Source organism: Hypomesus transpacificus, chromosome 11, assembly GCF_021917145.1.
Source record: "Hypomesus transpacificus isolate Combined female chromosome 11, fHypTra1, whole genome shotgun sequence".
NCBI classification, from domain to species: Eukaryota; Metazoa; Chordata; class Actinopteri; order Osmeriformes; family Osmeridae; genus Hypomesus; species Hypomesus transpacificus.
Genome location: NC_061070.1, coordinates 14,545,799 through 14,566,007, shown reverse-complemented (window position 1 = coordinate 14,566,007; position 20,209 = coordinate 14,545,799). Strand labels below are relative to the sequence as shown.

General features: G+C 45.2%; 4 protein-coding genes across 6 annotated transcripts; 2 read left to right on the top strand and 2 right to left on the bottom strand.

Moving 5' to 3' along the window:
* Nucleotides 1-1,385: 1,385 nt before the first annotated feature.
* On the bottom strand, nt 1,386-9,372 carry si:zfos-1056e6.1 (uncharacterized protein LOC107988029 homolog). Of its 2 annotated transcripts, XM_047030000.1 has the most exons (10): nt 9,236-9,354; nt 8,520-8,587; nt 8,367-8,414; nt 8,095-8,159; nt 7,957-7,994; nt 7,779-7,858; nt 7,600-7,662; nt 7,445-7,495; nt 7,274-7,357; nt 1,386-1,424 (listed from the first exon to the last, which is right to left on the bottom strand). In XM_047030000.1, exons 1-9 carry the CDS (start codon nt 9,309-9,311, stop codon nt 7,304-7,306), a joined length of 543 nt encoding a protein of 180 aa, XP_046885956.1. In that variant the 5' UTR covers nt 9,312-9,354; the 3' UTR covers nt 1,386-1,424; nt 7,274-7,303. The 2 variants fall into 2 exon arrangements, with proteins under 2 accessions (XP_046885956.1, XP_046885955.1); XM_047029999.1 differs by lacking the exon at nt 1,386-1,424 and having other exon boundaries at nt 6,963-7,357; nt 9,236-9,372.
* ppm1g (protein phosphatase, Mg2+/Mn2+ dependent, 1G) lies at nt 2,477-6,836 on the top strand. 2 transcript variants are annotated; one of them, XM_047029998.1, is made up of 11 exons: nt 2,477-2,505; nt 2,894-3,027; nt 3,354-3,423; nt 3,550-3,635; nt 3,721-3,850; nt 4,007-4,518; nt 4,648-4,770; nt 4,947-5,181; nt 5,392-5,521; nt 5,608-5,707; nt 5,903-6,836. In XM_047029998.1, exons 2-11 carry the CDS (start codon nt 2,917-2,919, stop codon nt 6,089-6,091), a joined length of 1,686 nt encoding a protein of 561 aa, XP_046885954.1. In that variant the 5' UTR covers nt 2,477-2,505; nt 2,894-2,916; the 3' UTR covers nt 6,092-6,836. The 2 variants fall into 2 exon arrangements, with proteins under 2 accessions (XP_046885954.1, XP_046885953.1); XM_047029997.1 differs by having other exon boundaries at nt 2,500-2,566.
* A 30-nt stretch (nt 9,373-9,402) lies between the features above and the next one.
* Nucleotides 9,403-17,246, top strand: dna2 (DNA replication helicase/nuclease 2). The gene is made up of 23 exons (XM_047030185.1): nt 9,403-9,697; nt 10,108-10,167; nt 10,285-11,390; nt 11,492-11,665; nt 11,778-11,961; nt 12,131-12,279; nt 12,368-12,499; nt 12,643-12,871; nt 13,022-13,139; nt 13,247-13,403; nt 13,533-13,727; nt 13,886-14,122; nt 14,215-14,328; nt 14,521-14,630; nt 14,841-14,950; nt 15,097-15,318; nt 15,408-15,601; nt 15,698-15,787; nt 15,910-16,117; nt 16,358-16,447; nt 16,532-16,714; nt 16,910-17,056; nt 17,163-17,246. The coding sequence occupies exons 1-23, from the start codon at nt 9,668-9,670 to the stop codon at nt 17,214-17,216; spliced, it is 4,293 nt and encodes a 1,430-aa protein (XP_046886141.1). The 5' UTR covers nt 9,403-9,667; the 3' UTR covers nt 17,217-17,246.
* Nucleotides 17,247-17,573: 327 nt separating this feature from the next.
* On the bottom strand, nt 17,574-20,081 carry LOC124474224 (phenazine biosynthesis-like domain-containing protein). Its single transcript, XM_047030186.1, has 9 exons — nt 19,942-20,081; nt 19,642-19,741; nt 19,370-19,468; nt 19,062-19,171; nt 18,928-18,957; nt 18,747-18,835; nt 18,494-18,669; nt 18,260-18,322; nt 17,574-18,083 (listed from the first exon to the last, which is right to left on the bottom strand). Exons 1-9 carry the CDS (start codon nt 20,023-20,025, stop codon nt 17,971-17,973), a joined length of 864 nt encoding a protein of 287 aa, XP_046886142.1. The 5' UTR covers nt 20,026-20,081; the 3' UTR covers nt 17,574-17,970.
* Between the last annotated feature and the right edge of the window lie 128 nt (nt 20,082-20,209).

Sequence of the window (20,209 nt, the reverse complement as noted above, 5' to 3'; positions counted from 1 at the left end):
CAGACTCCATTTAGACTGACCCCCTCTACACAAACAAAAAAACAAAAGGAAATCAACAACAACAGGCTGGGCGAGAGAGAAGGACTCTTCCCTCTGACTTCCTTCATAAATCTTCCACTCCTCAGTCGTTTTCTCTCCTCTGCCTCCGTAAAAACAAAATCAGATGACACAAACACACCCAGCCCTGTGTCTGACTGACTTGGCAACATTACAACAACTCAGACTGATAGGTGTAAAAAAAAACTTGAAACTTGGGTGAAAGAAAGAACCACGAGAACAGGCCCAATCATTCATTAGGCTCAAAATAGTGGTGAAACCCGCTTGTGCATGTTGTGTAAGGTGGCCTATGTAAGCCCACACAGAAAAGAGAACAGGAGGAGAGAGGCTACCATCATCACCATCACCTTCCACACTGGAATACCTCACAAGACCTCAGACTGATAGCAAGACCCTCAGACCTGCCATGCTGTAATCCCCCCAAGATCCCCTTCGCACGACAGCCTCCTTTCACTCACACCCACACATGGCTGTGTGTGTGTGTGTGTGTGTGTGTGTGTGACCTCAGGTGCTAGACCAGGAGGCAGCAGCTCTGGGATAGAGTCCATTTGGTCACTGTTGATAGGAGGATGTCTCTAAAGAGTTTTTTCCACACTCACTCTTTAACTGCTAAAATACCTCAGCAAACAGATGTCCAAGCAGCCCAGGTTTCACGACAGTGACACCATCCGAGATGAAAGTCAAAGCAACCAGCAGTTGAAGCACTGACAAGATAATAAAACCAAGTCATGACACGAACAATCAAATGAACTGGCTTTTTAATGGAATATTATTTTGCATGTCTTTATTTCATCTTTAGATTATAATGTGTGTGTGTGTGGGTTGTGTGTAAATCACATGCTTACGCGTATGTGTGTCTGTATGTGTCTCGGAGTGGCTGTGTTCTCAGACTGATTCTCCCAAGCAAGAGGCAGCTGGCCTGGGCGGTGGAGGAAGGAGTCACAGGTGTCTACTGGTGGTCTGGGAGTCTGGTCTCTAATCTCAGGCTTATTACCATCACATCTCTCTAAGTCTATGAGTCCCCTAGAGACACCTCAGTTATGGAACAGGCTGGGTAAGAGGTAGAACGGGGCCTATTGTGTGGGTCTGAAGAACATTACTGACGGACTGACTTGGGGAGGGATGGCATGGGTGGCTTGGCTGGGCTGAGCTGGTGCACATGTAGACAGTAGTTGTTTGTTGGGGGCTGTGGAGGTCACAGCAGCCCTGGGAAAGTTAAGTTCTCCATCCAAAGCAGCGAATGCTGGCTACAACCTCTGTTGAGTCAGTGTATGGATGTAAGCAGTGGCAGATGGCTGCTTCTCCAGCTGAGATTTAGGCCTAATCCCCCGGGATCAACCAACCATGGGTCATCAGTCACTCGCACCCTAGAGTGAGAGAAGATGGGAGAGAAAAGGAGACAGACGAGAGAGAGAGAGAGAGAGAGAGACAGAGAGAGAGAGAGAGAGAGAGAGAGAGAGAGAGAGAGAGAGAGAGAGAGAGAGAGAGAGAGAGAGAGAGAGAGAGAAGTAAAAAAAAAAAAGAGAGCAGGAATGAGAGAGGATGGGAGAGTGAGACAGCACGACTTCTTGTCAGACTTTAATCCCCCAAATTGAGTAAATAAATTGAGGAGTTTAAATTTACATATGTTAAACAAAGGGTCCTAGGACCCTCCCAGTGTTATCAACTGTAGAGAGACAGGACTGCATGGGAATCATACCAGACAGCCAATAAGAGTTTGAGAGTGAGTGTGTGGATGAGGGGGGTGGCTGCATGAAGGTGGATCTGGTTGTATTGTTGGTGCTTTGACCAGCTGCACCAGTACAACCACTAGAGAGCTGCTATGACTCAGCAGTCCAAGGATTAAACCCTCCTAGCCCCTAAACCCTTTACACATACACCCTTCCCCCTTTGAGAGAGTGGTACTCACACCTCTCCATCTGGTCAGGCCCCACCCCCTCCACATGTCAATCACAGCAGGATGCCCTGCTTCTGCTTCAAAGAACTTCTGGGTTATCAAAATGTTGATTGTTTGGGGGGAGGGGGCGGGGATTGTTGTTGTTGTGGTAGAGGTTATATTGTGACTTTCTCTCTCAGAAACCTATGAAAGACCCTCAAAGACTCTTGTGCATAAAATCATCCGTACTTACAGAAAAAGAAGCCATGGATCTCATGTCCTTTCCTTTGTTTAACAATGGAAAGGTAACTTGGTCAAGAAAGAACTGTATTTGACATCAAAACACCCTTTAAATGACATGAGATGCTCCTAGGTCCTCTTTTATTATCTGACTTTTCTGACGTTTGGAGACAAACGAAGATGACAAAGTCAAGCCTATATGCCTGGCTTACAGAAACGCAAGCAACAACAACATGGCGTATGTCGCCCCCTCGTGACTGGTTAACGCATGACGAACTTCATTCGACTCAGGGCATTTCCGTTTCCTTTATGTCTCTGTTTCACATTGAGAGGTATGTTGTTAATGTTTGCATTTGCACGTGGTGGCATTTTTATGAAAAACTTAACATTGGGGTACACTTTGAACTCTTAACTGGTTTAATAGATGAATTAGGCTACCATTTTATGACATCTGGATGTTATATGTATCGTTTTCTTTTAGTAAAAGGCAATAGTTGGTGAATGAGAACTTTAGCTATAAGGCTAACAGTCAGTACTAGCACCCGCGTCCTCGACTTGAGTTGCAACAAACCGGCTAGCAACTAGCTCCAGTTAGCAGAAAATTCCCATTATTATAAAACGTCATTGGTTATATCTTCTTTCTTGCTAGACTAACATCTCTATTGGTTATGGAATGTGTATTTAGAAAATATTTTTTGTCATCATGTTTTCTTCTTTTAGACTGAACTCCTGAGTTGGCCATTATGGGAGCTTACCTGTCTCAACCTAACACGGCCAAGACCTCGTCCGATGGCGGCAACAAGAATATGAGCTACGGCTTCTCGGCCATGCAGGGCTGGCGGGTTTCTATGGAGGTAATGAAAACGCAATGGGTTCATAGATGGATGTTTTGTCACGCTGGGATGTTACCTCAGGTTTATGAACTCGGCAACAGTTATATGGCAACGCATGCTAGCGTACTGGCTGCTAACACAGCTAATTTAATAGCTAGCTAATTAATTATTGTCATGTTGCATGAACGGAATCATCTGATTTGGTCAAAATTGTTGTGTATGCAACTAATTGTTGGTAAAAGCTTATTTTTCAATCTGCATTTGTTATTTAACTCTTTTGGATACAGGTTATCGTTAAATGTGCGTAGCTTTCACGTGCCTATCTAACCTGTTGTCATGTCTTCCAGGATGCCCACAACTGCATCCCAGAGCTGGACGAAGAAACGGCCATGTTTGCTGTGTATGATGGACATGGAGGTACAACTCTTTCCCATCCCACACAAGTAACATCTTTAGTTAAGAACAATGTCAATTCTGTGCCCACAGTTGAGGACATTTCTGCTATTATATTAATATTTACAATTGTTGTATTTTCTCTTTTAGGTGAGGAGGTCGCATTGTACTGTTCTAAGTACTTGCCTGACGTTATCAAGGAGCAGAAAACGTATAAAGACGGAAAACTGCAGAAGGTCAGTTGGTGTTTGATAAATGCAGTGGGCATTGAGTTTGAATATTGAGTTTTTTTTAAAACCTGTATTGATGCGTTTGTTATAGGCCCTGGAGGATGCATTTATGGCCATAGACAGTAAAATCACCACTGAGGAAGTAATCAAGGAGCTGGTGCAGATTGCAGGCCGACCCACAGAGGAGGCGCCCAATGAGAAAGTGGCTGAAGAGGATGACTGTGAGTAGATGGCAGCAACAGTGTCAACCCTCCTCTTAAACAACTGTCTAGTCTAGTTTCCTTTTGATTACAAAGAATGGATTTAACCCAAATGAAGGTTCATTGACCGTCATCTAACTTCCCTTGTCTTTTCTTACCCTCTACCTCTCTCCCCAGTGGAGAACGAGGAGGCAGCTTTGCTCCACGAGGAGGCCACCATGACCATCGAAGAGCTGTTGGTGCGCTACGGCCAGAACCTGAATGCCCTCAAACACAAGAAGGCCTGTTCCGAAGCCAAAAGAGAGTCTGGGGATGGGGATACCCCTGACGGTTGCCACACTGGGGACAAGGTCCTCAATGGGGAGCTGGAGGGAGAGAAGGACAGCAATGGCAAAGCCGGGTCTGGGGCCTCCAAGCTGAGGGCCTGCAGGAGAGGAGCGGCGGCGGCAGCATCAGGGGGACCAGGCGATGGCAAGTCCTCTGCAGGTGCAGGTGGAGGAGGGGGCAGCAGTGACTCCTCTGGGGGGGCCAGTGGAGGAGAGAAGCCCAGTAAGGTAGAGGGAGATGCGGGTCCCTCCTGTTCTTCCTCGGCCCAGCCCCAAGCTCCTGGAGACACCAAGTCCAAGTTCTTTGAGGACAGCGATGAGTCAGGGGAAGAGGAGGAGGAGGAAGAGGGGAGTGATGAGGAGGTGAGAGGGAAGGGAACACCCCATCAGGTTTATTCTTTTTACTGTCACTGGTCACGACTTCTGCCAAAAAATCAATTGGATTCATCTTGTTATACTCTCCCCCCATTTTTCTATCCCCCTCTCCTCTAGGATGGCAGTGAGGAAGACGAGGGTGAGTACAGCAGTGACAATGAAGAGGACACCGAGGAGGGAGAGGATTCTGACGAAGAGGAAGAGGAGATGTGCCTACCAGGAATGGATGGGAAGGAAGAGGTAAAGCCAGCGAGCTTTTCACGGCCACCTGCACTTAATTAGGTCCATATCTCATTATTCTGTGACAAAATCAGTAAATATTCAGACCCTTTTCGATCCTGTGCCTATGTAGCTGACAACTGTACCTTCCCTAACACCTGCCTGTTCTCATTTGTGTGTGCGTGGTGTCTCCTCAGCCGGGCTCAGATAGCGGGACCACGGCGGTGGTGGCTCTGATCCGGGGGAAGCAGCTGATCGTGGCCAATGCCGGGGACTCCCGCTGCGTGGTGTCTGAGAAGGGCAAGGCTGTGGACATGTCCTACGACCACAAGCCGGAGGACGAGCTGGAGCTGGCCAGGATCAAAAACGCGGGCGGGAAGGTCACCATGGACGGACGCGTCAACGGAGGACTGAACCTCTCCAGAGCTGTCGGTACGGGAAATGCTCTTGCCTGCTTGCAGTAAGATCAGACGTTTCACTGTCTGGAGAACAAATGAGATTCGTCCCAATTGGAACAGATGCGGTCATCATAGTAGTAAAGGCTGTCTTAATCGAGCAGCCTGCCTCAAAGGAACAATTCAAGGTTACTTATCTTGAATTGGTGTGATGAATAACCGCTTATACTGTGTTGTGTCCTGCTAGGTGATCACTTCTATAAGAGAAACAAGGCCTTGCCAGCAGAGGAGCAGATGATCTCAGCCATGCCTGACGTCAAGGTCCTCACACTCAACGAGGAGAATGACTTCATGGTCATCGCCTGTGACGGCATCTGGTAAGCTCACCCCCCCCTCTTGGCTAAGCATATTTTTATATGGAGTGTACTTTAACCCCATCCGTAACAAATTGTGTTGTCCACAGGAACGTTCTGAGCAGTCAGGAAGTGGTGGACTTTGTCAGTCAGAGAATCAAACCCAATGACAAAGGAGTGGTCAGACCCCTGTCTTCCATAGTGGAAGAGGTAAGACACCCCCCTCCCCCCTACCATATTTCTCCAGTGTGCACTTTAAGTCAAGAGAGGGAAACAAAATTATATTGGGTTTGGTTAAAGATGGATCTTTGAGAGTGGTTCTCTACTCTAAGGCTGTGCTAACATCCATGTTAGTGCTGCTAGATTGTGATGGGTTCCCCTAACCCAGTGTGTCCTCTTCTCCAGCTGCTGGACCACTGTCTGGCCCCTGACACCTCAGGAGATGGGACAGGATGTGACAACATGACCTGCATGATCGTAACCTTCGGCCCCCACCCCTGCTCAGGCCAGGCTGAGGGCACTAAAAAGAGAAAGCCAGAAGAGATTGTAACTGAGAAGAATGGAAATGACTGCAAAAAGGCCAAAAGTGAATAGAGCTGATCTGACCAGCTGTTCTGTGCACAGCCTTGTCCGGTCTGACTCAGCCCTGGCCTGGCCTGGTTCAGTAGCCTGACACATGAACTCCCACCTCACCCCCAACCCTTTCTGTGGAACCTTTTTAAAGACTGATCTCTTGGACAGGATATCTATTAGTTTATGTCCAGAGATATGAGACAGTATAACTGTATAACAGTCCTTTTTTTCTTTTCTTTTGTTATAATTTTGCTTAAGGCCAATTGAAACCATGTTCTGTGTCCTAGCGTGAACTATCTTGTCACCATGCCCTTGTTTATGTATATAGTTTTCAATACTTGTAATTGATCAAATGCATTTTTTCTTTGTAATTGTGGATCAATGTGACATTTTGGTGCATACTACTTTGACACCAGTATGTAATTAATTACAAATACATTTTTTTAAATAACGTGACAACTGAAGCCCTGTCTACTTCTTTTTAAATCCAGATTGTTTAAATGAAGGAAATGTCTTTCAGGTGAAGACTACTTTCTAGAAAAACTATTCTTCTAGAAGGATTTATGAATTCTACGTAAAACATTCACATTAAGCTCAGCACTTTATACTTGCTGTGTTCGGTAAATACAGTTTGCATTCCTTTTTTGAATCTTTTTTTAAAAGAAAATGTCTGCTGCTCATTAATGGCCACTGGACTTTGGATGTCTAGTTTGCACAAAAGGATTAAGGTGAAAACATTGTCTAACATTTTACATAATTAATGTGTAGATCATACTCGGTCAGGTTAGAAAAAGAAAAATAGTACGGAAACTCACTTCATGGTTCTCTGAAGGATGCAAAATTTTCAATTTTGCTCTATAATGGCTACTATGATGTATTTTTGCTAATATATTTTGTTACGTCTCAAAATTCTGTGAGCTGCATAGAACAAAAAATGCTCCCAATTAAATTTTCTGTTTTCCTTATTGAGAGGAATAAAGCAAACCTGTCATCTGTTTTTATTTAAACTATTGTGACAATATTACGAACTAAAATAATGTTTATAGTAGCATTTCATAACCATGATCTATGAAATTAAGTATATCATTTATCTACAAAAAATGACAAGTTACAGCTGATAATCATAACTGACACAAATCCAACCAGTGGTTACTTTGCCACTACATCACTATTCATACGAAGGCATGAATGTGTGGTGATAACCTGAGATGTGGGGTCAATGTGTTCTTCAATTCACCACATAGGTGTTCTGACAAGCATGCCCCTCCAGCCATGAGCCTCTGCCACCTGCAATACAGTAATACAGCACTATCACAGCACTGTTACCTTGTGATAATGTACAACCTGCTGATGAGGTTGGCTAGCCATGTGTACCTGCATTCTCTTATGAAGGAATCTCAGCTTCTGGGTCAACAACTCAATCTCCTGAAAGAAGACAACATTTCAATATAGTTTATACTTGTAGTGGGTCTACATTTTGGCAGCCAATTTTATATATCCGAATTCTGAAATATATAGATCAAAAGTACCTGGTTGAATTTGTCATGACGTCTTAATTGGATTTGAGGAAGAAGCTCGTCAAGTCTTTCAATCTATAAAGGAAAAAGGAATGGAATTGTAAAGTATTTTTTACCACTAAAACAATTGTACAATTGTGTAATGTACACCAAAGTGTACATTACACACGAGTGTAAGCTTTATATTGTACCTTCCTGACAATACTCTGTAGTCTTGTCTTCATGCTTTTATTGATCACTGTAGTGGCAGTTGTTCTTGGTTTTGGAGAAACTGAAAACCAAACACAAACCACTCAAAACCCACAACATCATTCTCATTAGAGAAAGACCTTCAGAAACCAACTATATGTAATTGATGTGAATCTGTACCATGCTGGAATATCTTTGCCACCTCCAGCACATAGGGCCTATGGAGACAAAAGATAATGTAATAGATGTTTTACTGTGTAAGACCATGAACCTATATACTTGGTATGGCTTGAGGTATAGCCTACCGCCAGTGCTCACATGTGCTTGCTGTTTGCAGGGATACAGCTGTTCAGTGGAATCAGACAGCCTCTGTGGTTCCTCAACTAAGATAAAGAAAGAAGGACTTTCAACAGTAACACAACAACACCAGATCTAGTCAGGGTGATGTGTATGGGTGGGCAGTCTGAAATATTTGGGTGAGTTAGTGTAGGCTTAATGCAATTTTACAAATATGCTTCATACATCCATTAGGCATGCAAAGACGACTCAAGTTTTAATCCAAGTTCTTATATTTTTTTATTTTACGTTACCTTCAATGCCCTATTTGCTGAACTGAATCCAAAATGACTGGCTACAATCTAAGAGAAAGAGAGGGAAATAATATTTGATAAATAGGCCTACGAAGACCTGAAAAATGAGTCAATCATTAATATTTAAATGCTGTATTAATAGAGATCGTCTACCTGTTTAACAGAAGTGGTATCTGTCCCCTTAGGAATGGACACCTCCCTCAGGGCAATGACTCGCTCATCTACTTAGACGTAAAGCTAAAGTCATAGACTGAATGACAAAATAGTCATTCAATTCTCTCTCTCTCTCTCTCTCTCTCTCTCTCTCTCTCTCTCTCTCTCTCTCTCTCTCTCTCTCTCTCTCTCTCTCACACACACACACACACACACACAAACACTTACACGTAGAGCTATACAAAATGTCTAAATCATTCCTACAAATGCTTTCAGAGTTAATCTAGTTATCGATGAACTTCCTGCTACTTAGCTTGCTACAGAAGTACCACAGTGCTACAAAGCCCAGTTACTTTTAGCTGGTTAACAACAGGCAGCCAGTCAAAGCCACAATACAAACGAGGACTTTGCCTGTCACCAGTCAAATGCACCTGTTAACATACTAGCTAGTCGACTGAATTTTTATTCATATAATTTTGATCTTTACACTCTTTTCGCTTGCTAGTTTGATACATATTAGTATATAAATATATATATACAAATATTAGTTGGCAAGAGCCAGAGCCATACAGATACATATATTTCTTTCTATGGCTGTGGCAAGAGCAAATCAAATGTTTAGTGAACATCAGTTACCATGGTTACAAGCAGTAGTAAGCGTTGAAAGTTAAATATCTACTTGAAAATAAATAAGCCACAAGGAAGAAAGAACGTACCATTTTGGTCTAGTCTCTTCAGTGCTATCCAAGTCTTTAATAAACAATGCGGATCATTATAAACTAAATTTGACATGGTTTCTTAGGCTCTCTGGAGATTCTAAAGTGCGAAACGCAAACCAGCTTCACGGAAGTCTGCCTGTAGCTTCCGCTTTGAGATGTTTAGGAAAAAGACGCGCCATATAGAAAGTTGAATGAACAGGTTGATAAATTTAACTGCTTTTAGCTGCAGTTTCAACGTTATCGAAATGATCGGTTTCAAGCCATATTAATTAATTGATTAATTACCAAACATAACATTTTGGGCTGTTAAAGTCGTGACTGGGACTACAACTGTTCAAACTTTGAGCCTTTTACCGACTTGCTAGACATAGGCTACTGCAGCCAAGCTGTTGTCTGATTTGGTCTACAAACGTAATCAGTCTATCGACCATGAATAGGAGCAAGGTTCAGAGAACCTCGGTGAGTTTTGTCTGACGGCCTTATGTGTACGTGTTTAGGTAATATCTGCTTGCTTATAGCTTTCTTTTTAAGAAAACTAACAAAAAATCAATCAAGAAAACTCGTTTTTACTGTTGCTTGCTTTTCTACAGGTACACTTGCACTTATAGGGATTCATGTTGTTTCATTGTAACTTGTTTAACTACATGCTCTTATGGTTCTTCCCTTTGGCACTTATTTAGGTTGTTCACAATATGTGCTTCATGTTTTGGCTACCCGCAATGTTTTTGGGGCTAGATGTTATTATCAGTGACCCATGCACTTTGTAAAGCTCTCTCTTGGAAGTCGCTTTGGATAAAATGCTAAATGAATAAATGTCATGTAAAATGTAAAACTTAAAAATGTCATCGCTATTTGATCAAATCCCACAGACTGTGATCCGAGGCCAACAAAGTAACATCTCCTCATTTTTCTCTTCAAAGAAGCTAGAGGTACAGCTGATCCCTTTCCAATGATATCTCTTGTAGTTAACACAAAAGTAGCAAACGCTGGATTCCTTCTCAATGTACATTAGCTAAAGAATAATTGACTAAATGTTTGACTTTCAGAACTCATCTCCTCAAAAGATCACTGAGGCAGAGAAGTCGGAAGTCGCCATCTCCTCCGAGCGCAGTCCTCTTGGAATCTTGGAGAATGTCCTCTCCTCCCCGGACTTCATGACTGTTCCTGAGACTCCCGACAGCCAGATCAGACCCCCACAGCAATCTAGCAAGCTCCCTGAAGATCAGCTTTCCCAGTCTCCTGTCAGCCGCATGCCAGGCTCTAGAGGAATCTTCTCATTAAAGGCAACTTGTAGATTATCAATGAGAAATAAAACAAGCTCACCAGCCACAACCGTAGCTCTAGCCCCGGTATCTCCAGACCTAGTTCCAGCCCGGGGCCAAACAGGCAGGAGAAAGGCTGACCTGTTTAAGGGCTCTGGGTCTGTGAAGAGGCTTTTCAGTCCCGAGGATGCTCAGACAGCCAAGCGAGCAAGGACCAGCAGCAAGCCAGTCACAAGGCCTTCCCTTAGCACGCTGCAGCACACTCGTGTCCCTGGTGATGGCTTTCTGGAGGAATGCCTGCAGGTGATTGGTCAGTCAGAAAGTTCAGGCATTTTAAGTAAAGGTGCTCTGAAAAAGTCCAAGTCTGGTCAGATTGTTTTGACAGACAAAGGGAAGATTAAAAAGGAAATGACATCATTAAAGCCACTGTCTGTATCATCCTCCAGCGTGTCATCCAAGAGCAACTCTGGGTCCATGAGACAGGTTGCAGCACAGAAAGAGGAGAGTGTGTTCACTGTTATCACAGAGCCGACAGCTACTGTGAAAGCGAACAGCCCCACTCATGTTAAAGACATCGGCAGTCTTGTGATTTCCAAGAGGACTGATCAGCTTATTGGAAAGCTGCCACTAAGGGAAGGGTTAGCTTCTCCTTGTCCACCTGAACACCCGAGTAACAAACAGGAAGAAAACAAGCAAGTGGATGGAGAGGAACCTGATGGGACAGGTGTGAAATCCTCAGAGAAAGGACAGGTGAGGACAGAGGGTGCTGATGGGAAGGGTGTGACACTGTCAGAAGACCATCTTGAGGGTCTGGTAGAAGGCTGGCTTGATGACCAGATGGAACAAAGTTTCAATAATATCAAGGACGACCAGGACAAATCCAGAACGGGGTATGACACTGATACAAGTTAATAGATGTTAGTTGCTTAATTGCTCTAAAATAGCTTTCATTATTTAATTGTCTTTATACATGTTGTTTTGTTGCACCCAGGAAAAAGAACATCATCCCAGACCATGTGATCCTGAGCTCAGGTGAGAACAACCGGTACTGGGTTCTAGATGTCCAGGAAGTCCCTGGATCTAGAGGAGCTCTGGAGAAACACCTTACCATCACCTGCTCCAACACCCTCCAACCCACACACACCTGCATCCTCCGAGACGGATGGTAAGAGGCTTCCCTACCAGATATCGCTATGGTGATATGGTAACACCACCCGCAGCATATGTGAGTAATAATCAGAACCCCCAAATAAATATTTGATGTGTTTTGTTGGCAGGGTGTCGAGCCCTGTGTCGCGGAGGGACGTGGTTCACCTTGAAGGCAGGTGTGATTCTGGCACCTGGTTGGTGGACAGAGACTCTGGCTTCCTGGTCCTACTCCCTGACCTGCTGGTCTCTGGCACCAGCATTTCCAGCGGGATCCGCTGCATGAGGCGCGCCGTGCTGGGGGAAATGTTCAAGGTACTAGTTCAGTTGCTGTGTTCCTCAGACTAGTGCCTTAAATACACTGTCAGTATTGCCAGTCACTATTACTTGTTATTTATGTCTGCCATCCCTGGTCCCTTCTCATTCATTTAATTTTCATGGAAAATGTTATTTCTGATAACCCATGTTTTGCTCACCTGTCCAGAGTTTTGACGGCGGCTCTAAACAAATGCTGAATGGAACCATGGTTCATGAGATTTTCCAGAAGGCTGCTATGAGGGGAGACTTTTCCATAACGACTTTGCAGCAACTAGCCAATCAAGCATTGCTGAGCCCTAACTACCTTGGAGACATGTAAGAGGCAGACAAACCTTTACCTCCTACCCATCTTTGTTAGTATGTTTGTTGTCAAGTTTACCTGTGTGTGTGTGTGTGTCTGCAGGTACAGTCTGAATCTGAGGCAGGAAGACATGAGGCAGGAGGTGTGGGATTATCTGCCTGCCCTGGCCGACTGGGCTAGGGACTACCTCCACACTTCGCCTCAGGCCGGACAGAAACAGATCACCCTCAAGCTGTAGGTACCACACAGATACACACATCTAATTATCCCTGCAGACTGTTATATGAGAAGAAGAAATATCTCCACCAAGAGATAAAGGTGAACGCTTTTTTATGTGTCCCAACCCCCCCCCCCCCCCTCCCCCCTCCTCTAACCAGGCCCAGTGATGGACCTATGAGCAGGCAGGACTCTGTGTGCAGCGTCACGGTAGCTGAGGTGGTGGACATCGAGGAGAACGTGTGGTCGCCCAGGTTCGGTCTGAAGGGGAAGATCGACGTGACGGCCCGGGTCCGGATCCAACGCCGTGGCCGAGCCCCAGTGGAGCGGCTCATGCCCCTGGAGCTGAAGACTGGAAGAGAGTCCAATTCTATAGAGCACCGCAGCCAGGTACTGGAGTATAGTCTCTCTCTCTCTCTCTCTCTCTGTCTCTCTCTCTCTCTGTCTCTCTCTCTCTCTCACACACCCATATATACACACACAAACACACACACACACATACTCGTAGCCGGTGGTCGACCCTCTGGTGGGATCTTGCAGGTTATCCTGTACACTCTGATGAGTCTGGAGAGGCGTTGTGATGCGGAGGCAGGCCTCCTGCTCTACCTGAAGACTGGCAGCCTGCTCCCCATAGTGGCCAACCACATGGACCGAAGAGGTAGGCCACACCCCCGCTTAACATCACACCACCTGGATCTGTTCAACTGACACATGCCCCTTTTCATGTATACCATACTATACTATACTATTTTGATGAACTTTTAGAACTGTTGAAGCTACGGAACACACTGGCTCATCACCTGGGAAACACTGTCGTGAAGGGGGCAGGACAGACTCGGCTCTCCGCCCTTCCTGACATCATCACAGACCGACAGACTTGCAAGTACTGCCCCCAGAGCAGGAACTGTGCGCTCTATGACCGGTGAGAATGGTTCTTATTACTGATCTTTGAGAGGGAGTCATCTAATCTTGGACAATATTGGAAATGTTATAAAAATGTCTCATCTCTATATAGACTTTTTAAATGGTTGTGTTGTTTCTGTCTCTTCAGGGCTGTTGAGAGTAGATTGCCGGACTACGCCTCCCATGATGCCGTGCAGGCCTTCCTGGAGCAGGAGAGTGGTCATGCGATGGAGTCTCACCTGCAGTACTTCAGCCACTGGCTTCTCCTCTGCAGCCTGGAGGCGGTCACTATGGAGACCAAGAATGGGCGCAAACGTGTTTGGCTGCAGACAGCAGAGGAGAGGTGGGGCACCATACACACACACACACGCATACACACATACACACACTATACTAACCATACACTATGTGTTTTGAGAACACACTTGTGACCTTCTGCTTTTAGGAAGATTTTGAAAATATCCTTTATTTTTGATTGGCTGTTCTGCTCTGTGTTGTAAGGGAGAAGAGAGGAGGGTGTGTCGGGAACCTTCAGCTGATTGGAGAGGTGAAAACCCAATCCGATGGGGTGTTCATCCACCGCTTTGAGCGGCGAAGTGGAGCTGCCGACCAAACTGTGAGCGGACTGGCCGTTGGTGACCGGGTCGTTGTGAGCGACGAAAAGTTGCAGCTGGTCGCCGTGGCAACCGGATACATATGTGATGTCGCTAGTAGGACAGTCAGCTGCACTCTGGACAGGTGAGACAGGCACACACTCGTACTCCAGTATCGTGGGCATCTCAGTCTGGTTCAGGGACTTGTCTAATAGCTGGCGTTCCTCTCCTCTCTAGGGATCTGTCCAGGCATAGTGGGGTGGTGTTCCGTGTGGACCATGATGAAGGAGTGATAGGACTGTCCACACATCTGGTCAACCTCTCCAAGCTCATGGAGAACTGCCCTCCCAGGTTTGCTGTCCCTGGTCTTCAGTATGCCTCAGAGGAGAATAGGATGAGAGCATGAAATACTTGAGGATGATCCTTGAAATGATCTTAGCCAAATCTACAGGAATGAAGATGTGAAAGAGATTGCTGGCATTCACTCACCAGTCACTCACTCATTTCCCTCCTGTCTGTGTGTGTGTGTGTGTGTGGTCACAGTCTGAGACTGAGGGAGCTGATTGTGGACTTCCGTCCCCCCCAGTTCATTTCCAGTCTGAGCAGCGTGCTACCCCACGAGGCCAAGGATACGGTCGCTAAAATCCTCAAAGGTGAAGTCTCTCTCTTCCATCCCCCTTCATGAAACACCCCTCCACCATCCTCTTAATCTCTAATTCCATGACTGATCATCATAGATTACATTCAACAGTCATGTCCTGTTGTCTCCCTCTAACCATCCTATCCGTCTGTCTGTCCTATGTGTGTGTGTGTGTGTGTGTGTGTGTGTGTGTGTGTGTGTGTCTGTCCTGTGTTTGTTGTAGGGCTCAACAAGCCTCAGAAGCAGGCCATGAAGAAGGTGCTACTGTGTAAAGACTACACCCTGATAGTGGGTATGCCTGGCACGGGCAAAACCACCACAATCTGTACCCTGGTAAGACCTGGGCCTCTCCTCCCTCATCTCCTCCTCTCTTCCTTCCCTTGTTCACCTCTCTTTCCTGTTTCTCTTTTCCAATCTGCATCCTGGATGGAGAAGTGTGTTGAAGAGTGCTTTGACACTCTTCCTCCTCTGTCCCACAGGTACGCATCTTGTATGCATGCGGCTTCAGTGTGCTACTGACCAGCTACACCCACTCTGCTGTGGACAACATCCTGTTGAAGCTGCGCAGGTTCAAGGTGGGCTTCCTGCGCCTGGGGCGGAGTCAGAAGGTCCACCCAGACATCCTGGCCTATACCGAGGAGAGGGGGCGGGCCGACGGCATACACACCCTCCCTGAACTGGAGCAGTTCTACAACAAGGAGGTGCGTGCACACACACACACATACACATTTTGACAGCTCGCTTCACAGGGTACTCGATAACAGTTTTTCTCTTCCACACGTCTGTGCAGCTCGTAGTGGCCACCACCTGTATGGGAGTCAAACACCCCATCTTTACCCGCCGTCGATTCGACTTCTGCATCGTGGACGAGGCGTCTCAGATCTGCCAGCCCGTGTGCCTGGGGCCGCTGTTCTACGCCGAGCGCTTTGTCCTGGTGGGAGACCACCAGCAGCTGCCCCCCATTGTCCAGAACCAGGAGGCCAGGTCAGACACTTCTGTCCCGCCCTCCCAAACCTCGGTAACCTTCGCCAGTTCACCCCTAAACCGTGTGTTCATGTGTGGCTTCTCCCGCGTCTCTAGGTCTCTGGGGATGGACGAGAGCCTGTTCAAACGACTGGAGCATCACAAGGAGGCGGTGGTCCAGCTGACTGTTCAGTACAGAATGAACAGGTATGGCTAAGAATCTCTCTCTAAGCACATATACTCCAAATCACTTTCTCACAGACACAAAGTCTTTTGGTTCTCTCTCAGACACTCAGAAACTCACCCTGTCTTGTGCTGTCTCCCTCCAGTAAGATCATGTCCCTCAGTAACACGCTAATGTACGAGGGGAGGTTGGAGTGTGGCTCAGAGCGCACCGCCAGCGGACTCCTCGCCCTGCCCCACCTAGAAACTGTCCAATCAGAACTGGAGCTCTGCCTCACCCGCCCAGAGGACCTGGCCTGGATACAAGCTGCCCTGCTGCCAAACAACCCTGTCTGCTTCCTGGACACTACCCTGGTCAGTAAAGAAATCTACACACTGTACACAAAGTACTGTAAAACACCCTATTTATTATTTAGCACTGCACAAATTAGACATACCTCACAACATCTCCCTACCCAATACACAACATAGTTTGCACGACACCCCATATATAATACACTACAAACCCACCATCCTCTGACTCTCTGTCATGTCTGTCATGACTGAAATGACTGGGCTCTTATGTCTGAGCACGGTCTCTACCGCCCCCTGCAGGTGCCAGCAGGAGAGACGGTGGAGCAGGGAGGCGTTATTAACCAGACAGAGGCGGTCCTGGTCCACCGTCTGCTCAGCCTAGTGCTCAAGGTAGGCCTCAGGGTTTGGAGCTTGTGATTGGTGGAGAGTGCCACTCGGCTGCCACTAACAGTCCCCTTGCCTGTTCCGTTCCAGGCAGGCTGCAGAGCCAGTGACATAGGGGTGATTGCCCCTTACAGGCAGCAGCTAAAGACTATTTCAGGGCTGCTGGTGGGGTCGGAGTTCAAAGGCGTGGAGGTCAACACAGTGGACAAGTACCAAGGCAGAGACAAGAGCCTCATTATCGTGTCCTTTGTCAGGAGCCACCCTGACGGCAACGTGAGTCATGAGAAGAGCTGACTAACCTCAGTCTGGAGGGTGAACTGATACAAGCACAGAAACATCCAACGGGCTTTATAACTGAAAGGTAGCTTTGTGTCTAACTTGTGTTTTTAAATGAGTCAGTGGTAAGCTTATATCCCTCGCCATTGTGGAATGTGTGTGCGTGTCTTTGTGTGTGTGTGCGCGTGTCAGCTGGGGGAGCTTCTTAAGGACTGGCGCAGGCTGAACGTGGCCGTCACCAGAGCCAAACACAAGCTGCTGATGCTGGGCTCCATCCCCACCCTGAGACGCTACGCCCCCCTGGAGAAACTCCTCAACCACCTGCAGCAGGAGAACATGATATCCTTTATCCCCTCCACACACACACACACTTTTCTTTGTTACAATACTTCTAGATTACTATGGATTGTGCTGTATATTAAAGTTTTTCTTAACCGCAAGTCACATCTTCCAGCTCCCTCTGGCAGCTCATGAGGTGTTACCCATCATGCATCTGTGATGGAAGGACGGCTATACACTGTGAGGTGACATTCAAAACATTGAAATGCAATATATATAACAGAAAATGCACTACCTCATCTGCTACTTTAAATGCTCTCCTGAAGTACATTTTTGTGATCAAGACCTTTTCAGAAATGACATCCAGATGATTAAGCTGTAGTTGTTCATCAACTTTGTACTTGAAATAGTGCTCACGCTGTGACCTGAATCTTTTAGATCATTGGAGATTGATGTTAAGCACTGAACCAAAACAGCAATGTTGCCTCTTGTTTTAATTATAGACTGTTTGATTTAACAGGATGTGATTCATTACACTCTTGAATACAGTATTTAATATACATGCTGCTCAGGGTTGAAGGGTTAACTGGAAGGGACCATGTCTAATTTCTACATAATTCTACAAACTTACCTCAGTTGATGATTCATAACAGTAATTTGTTCATTTGGAAAATGTAGTTCTTCACTCTTTTTGCCTAACCTTGACTGAAAACCAGTACTGAACTCACAAAGAAGCAGGCTACTTGTGTTTCACTAGAAATGTTCCAAACTTCATTATGATTATTAATAGTTTTTTATATCATCTGTCTTTTATTATGTGTAATAATAATATATTTTTATTGTGTAATTTTGTATTTTCTGTGAATAAATTATTTTAATTATTTACAATTTTTCAGTCTTATTATTCACAGGTGTTATGCATCCCAAATTATTTAGGCTTTGTTTAAATCCAGTTACACTTCATATAGACAGAACTATAAACACAGAGTCCCTTCGAGGATGGTGACTGCCTGGCCTGTGATGTCCAATCTCCCATCATCCCTCACTTCCAGCTGTAGTTCCCCACCACGATTTGAGCACTGATAGGCTGGCAGGCACAAGAAGTACATTAGTGACATTTTACATACCAGTATCAAACTTTGATGACTAGTTTCAAAACATAGTTTCAACATTGTATAAATATGAACATGTTTGTACCAGGTGAAATACAGGGATATGCACCCATGACTGCTCTGTAACTTAACTATTTAAAGTTTAACTTACCCAGCATCATCTTCTTGCCTAGTTTCTCAGACCAGTAGCTCGCCAGCACAGTATGTGAGGAACCTGCAATGATAGAAACAATGTGTATCTAATCTGCCACTGACCAAAAAGTCCACACACTCCCTGTAGTAATTCTGAACCACACAATTTTAATGAGATTCTCGTTCCAGAGACGAAAAGTCACTCTTGGCATAATAGAAGATGTTTTGGGTGAGGTTTAATCCCTGCAAGTACCAGTGACGGGGTCTTCCGGAATGCCGTTCCAGGGGGAAAAGTTTCTGGAGTAGAAGTCATAGCCCGGCTGGCACTGAGGGGCTCCCAGCATGGTAACTATCACCCCTTTCACCCTGCCACTGCTCTCACTGGCCAGCAGGGCTGCAGCGTTAGGCTGCAGGCTGGTCAGCACTGACCTGAGAGAAACACACTGTAAATTAAATAGTACTGAATACATACTGTACACACACAAACACAACATAAACACACTGACCTGTCGCAGGTATCATCTAGACGAATCATCAGCTTCTTGGTTGTGGGACAAAGACACACTTCTTGAACTGGATGGTCTCCTACAGCAGCCTTCAGATGTTGCATACCATTCATTAAAATATAACCTTTCTGTTATGGATAGCCTGGATAAAACTTATTTTTTTAAATGCACTTTGACTTACTCTAATGACTGCTTTAAAATCATCTGCCACCTGAAGAACAAACATATAATATCAGGAGTCGTCAGAAAGACATATTGGCAAATATGTCAAAATATATAAGCAAATAAGGCTAAACCGTTATTTTCATTGCATACCTGGAGTACAGGCTTATTAAGGGGGAAGTCCATGACTAGGGAGTCTCCCTTCTGGCGGACATGTAGTTCTCCACTCATAGTCTCAAACACCAAAGAGGAGTTCGTATTCTCTGGGTTTGGAGTTAAGTGAAAGAGTTACTATGTGCACAAAACAAATAGGTGAATCCTGCACCCATCTATTGCAATTAATGTTCTGTCCTGTTCTGTTCTTTGCTAGTCTGTCCTTTGGAAGGGTACATTGGTAATTGTATGTAATTTGTCCCAGTTGCCTTTATCACAGTGAAAACAGTTAATATAAAGCTTTTTACTTTTCTTATAGAAGAGTACAGCAGCAGAGGCCAAGGTGGCATGACCACAGAGGGGAACCTCATTGGTTGGGCTGAACCACCGCAGATGAAAACGGGCTCCTGATAGAAGTAGACATTTTTATCAGTGCAAAGTCTTCACAACAATAAACAGTCTCCAGGTCTAGCATAGACTAGAAAGCCACAAACTGTCCCTCACTAACAGGCAAAGTCCAGACAGACCCTGTTACATTATTGAACATAGATAAAAAAAGACTAGTTCAGTGTAAGCCTACCTGAGCTGAAGTCATCTGCTGGGTTGAGCCGTGTTATGAAGGCTGTCTCAGACAGATTCATCTCAGCTGCTATCTTCTGGTACAACTCATCCTGCAGCTCCTGCATGGGTGAAAAAAAATTAAATTGTTGTAATTTCTGTGCAACAGTCTTAGAAAGGGGAATTAATTAAGAGAAAAATTAAGCATTATGTTTAGATACTCATATTCAATGCTTAATAGTAACCCAGCACAGAAGCAATGTTGAAAAACTTTGTATGGAATGTCCATGTAATAGTTTATCAAATATACAGACGTACTTACACATAAAAGTGGACAAACAGCTGCAGGATTCCCTTTGAAGGGTAGATTAGTAAATGCATCAACGGTGAATACTGGAATCTTCATTATTCTTACTATAGATGACCTCCCGGATGACCAGCGTAAGCCCCAAACTAATTTCAATGGACTTTAGACCATATTGCCCTGAACAAATACTCAGTTCATTCAGTTCATTACACCTCGCATTGACTCCTGTTCTTCTTTCTGCTTAAAACATATGAACAATTAGAAATCTTTTGATATGAAGGAG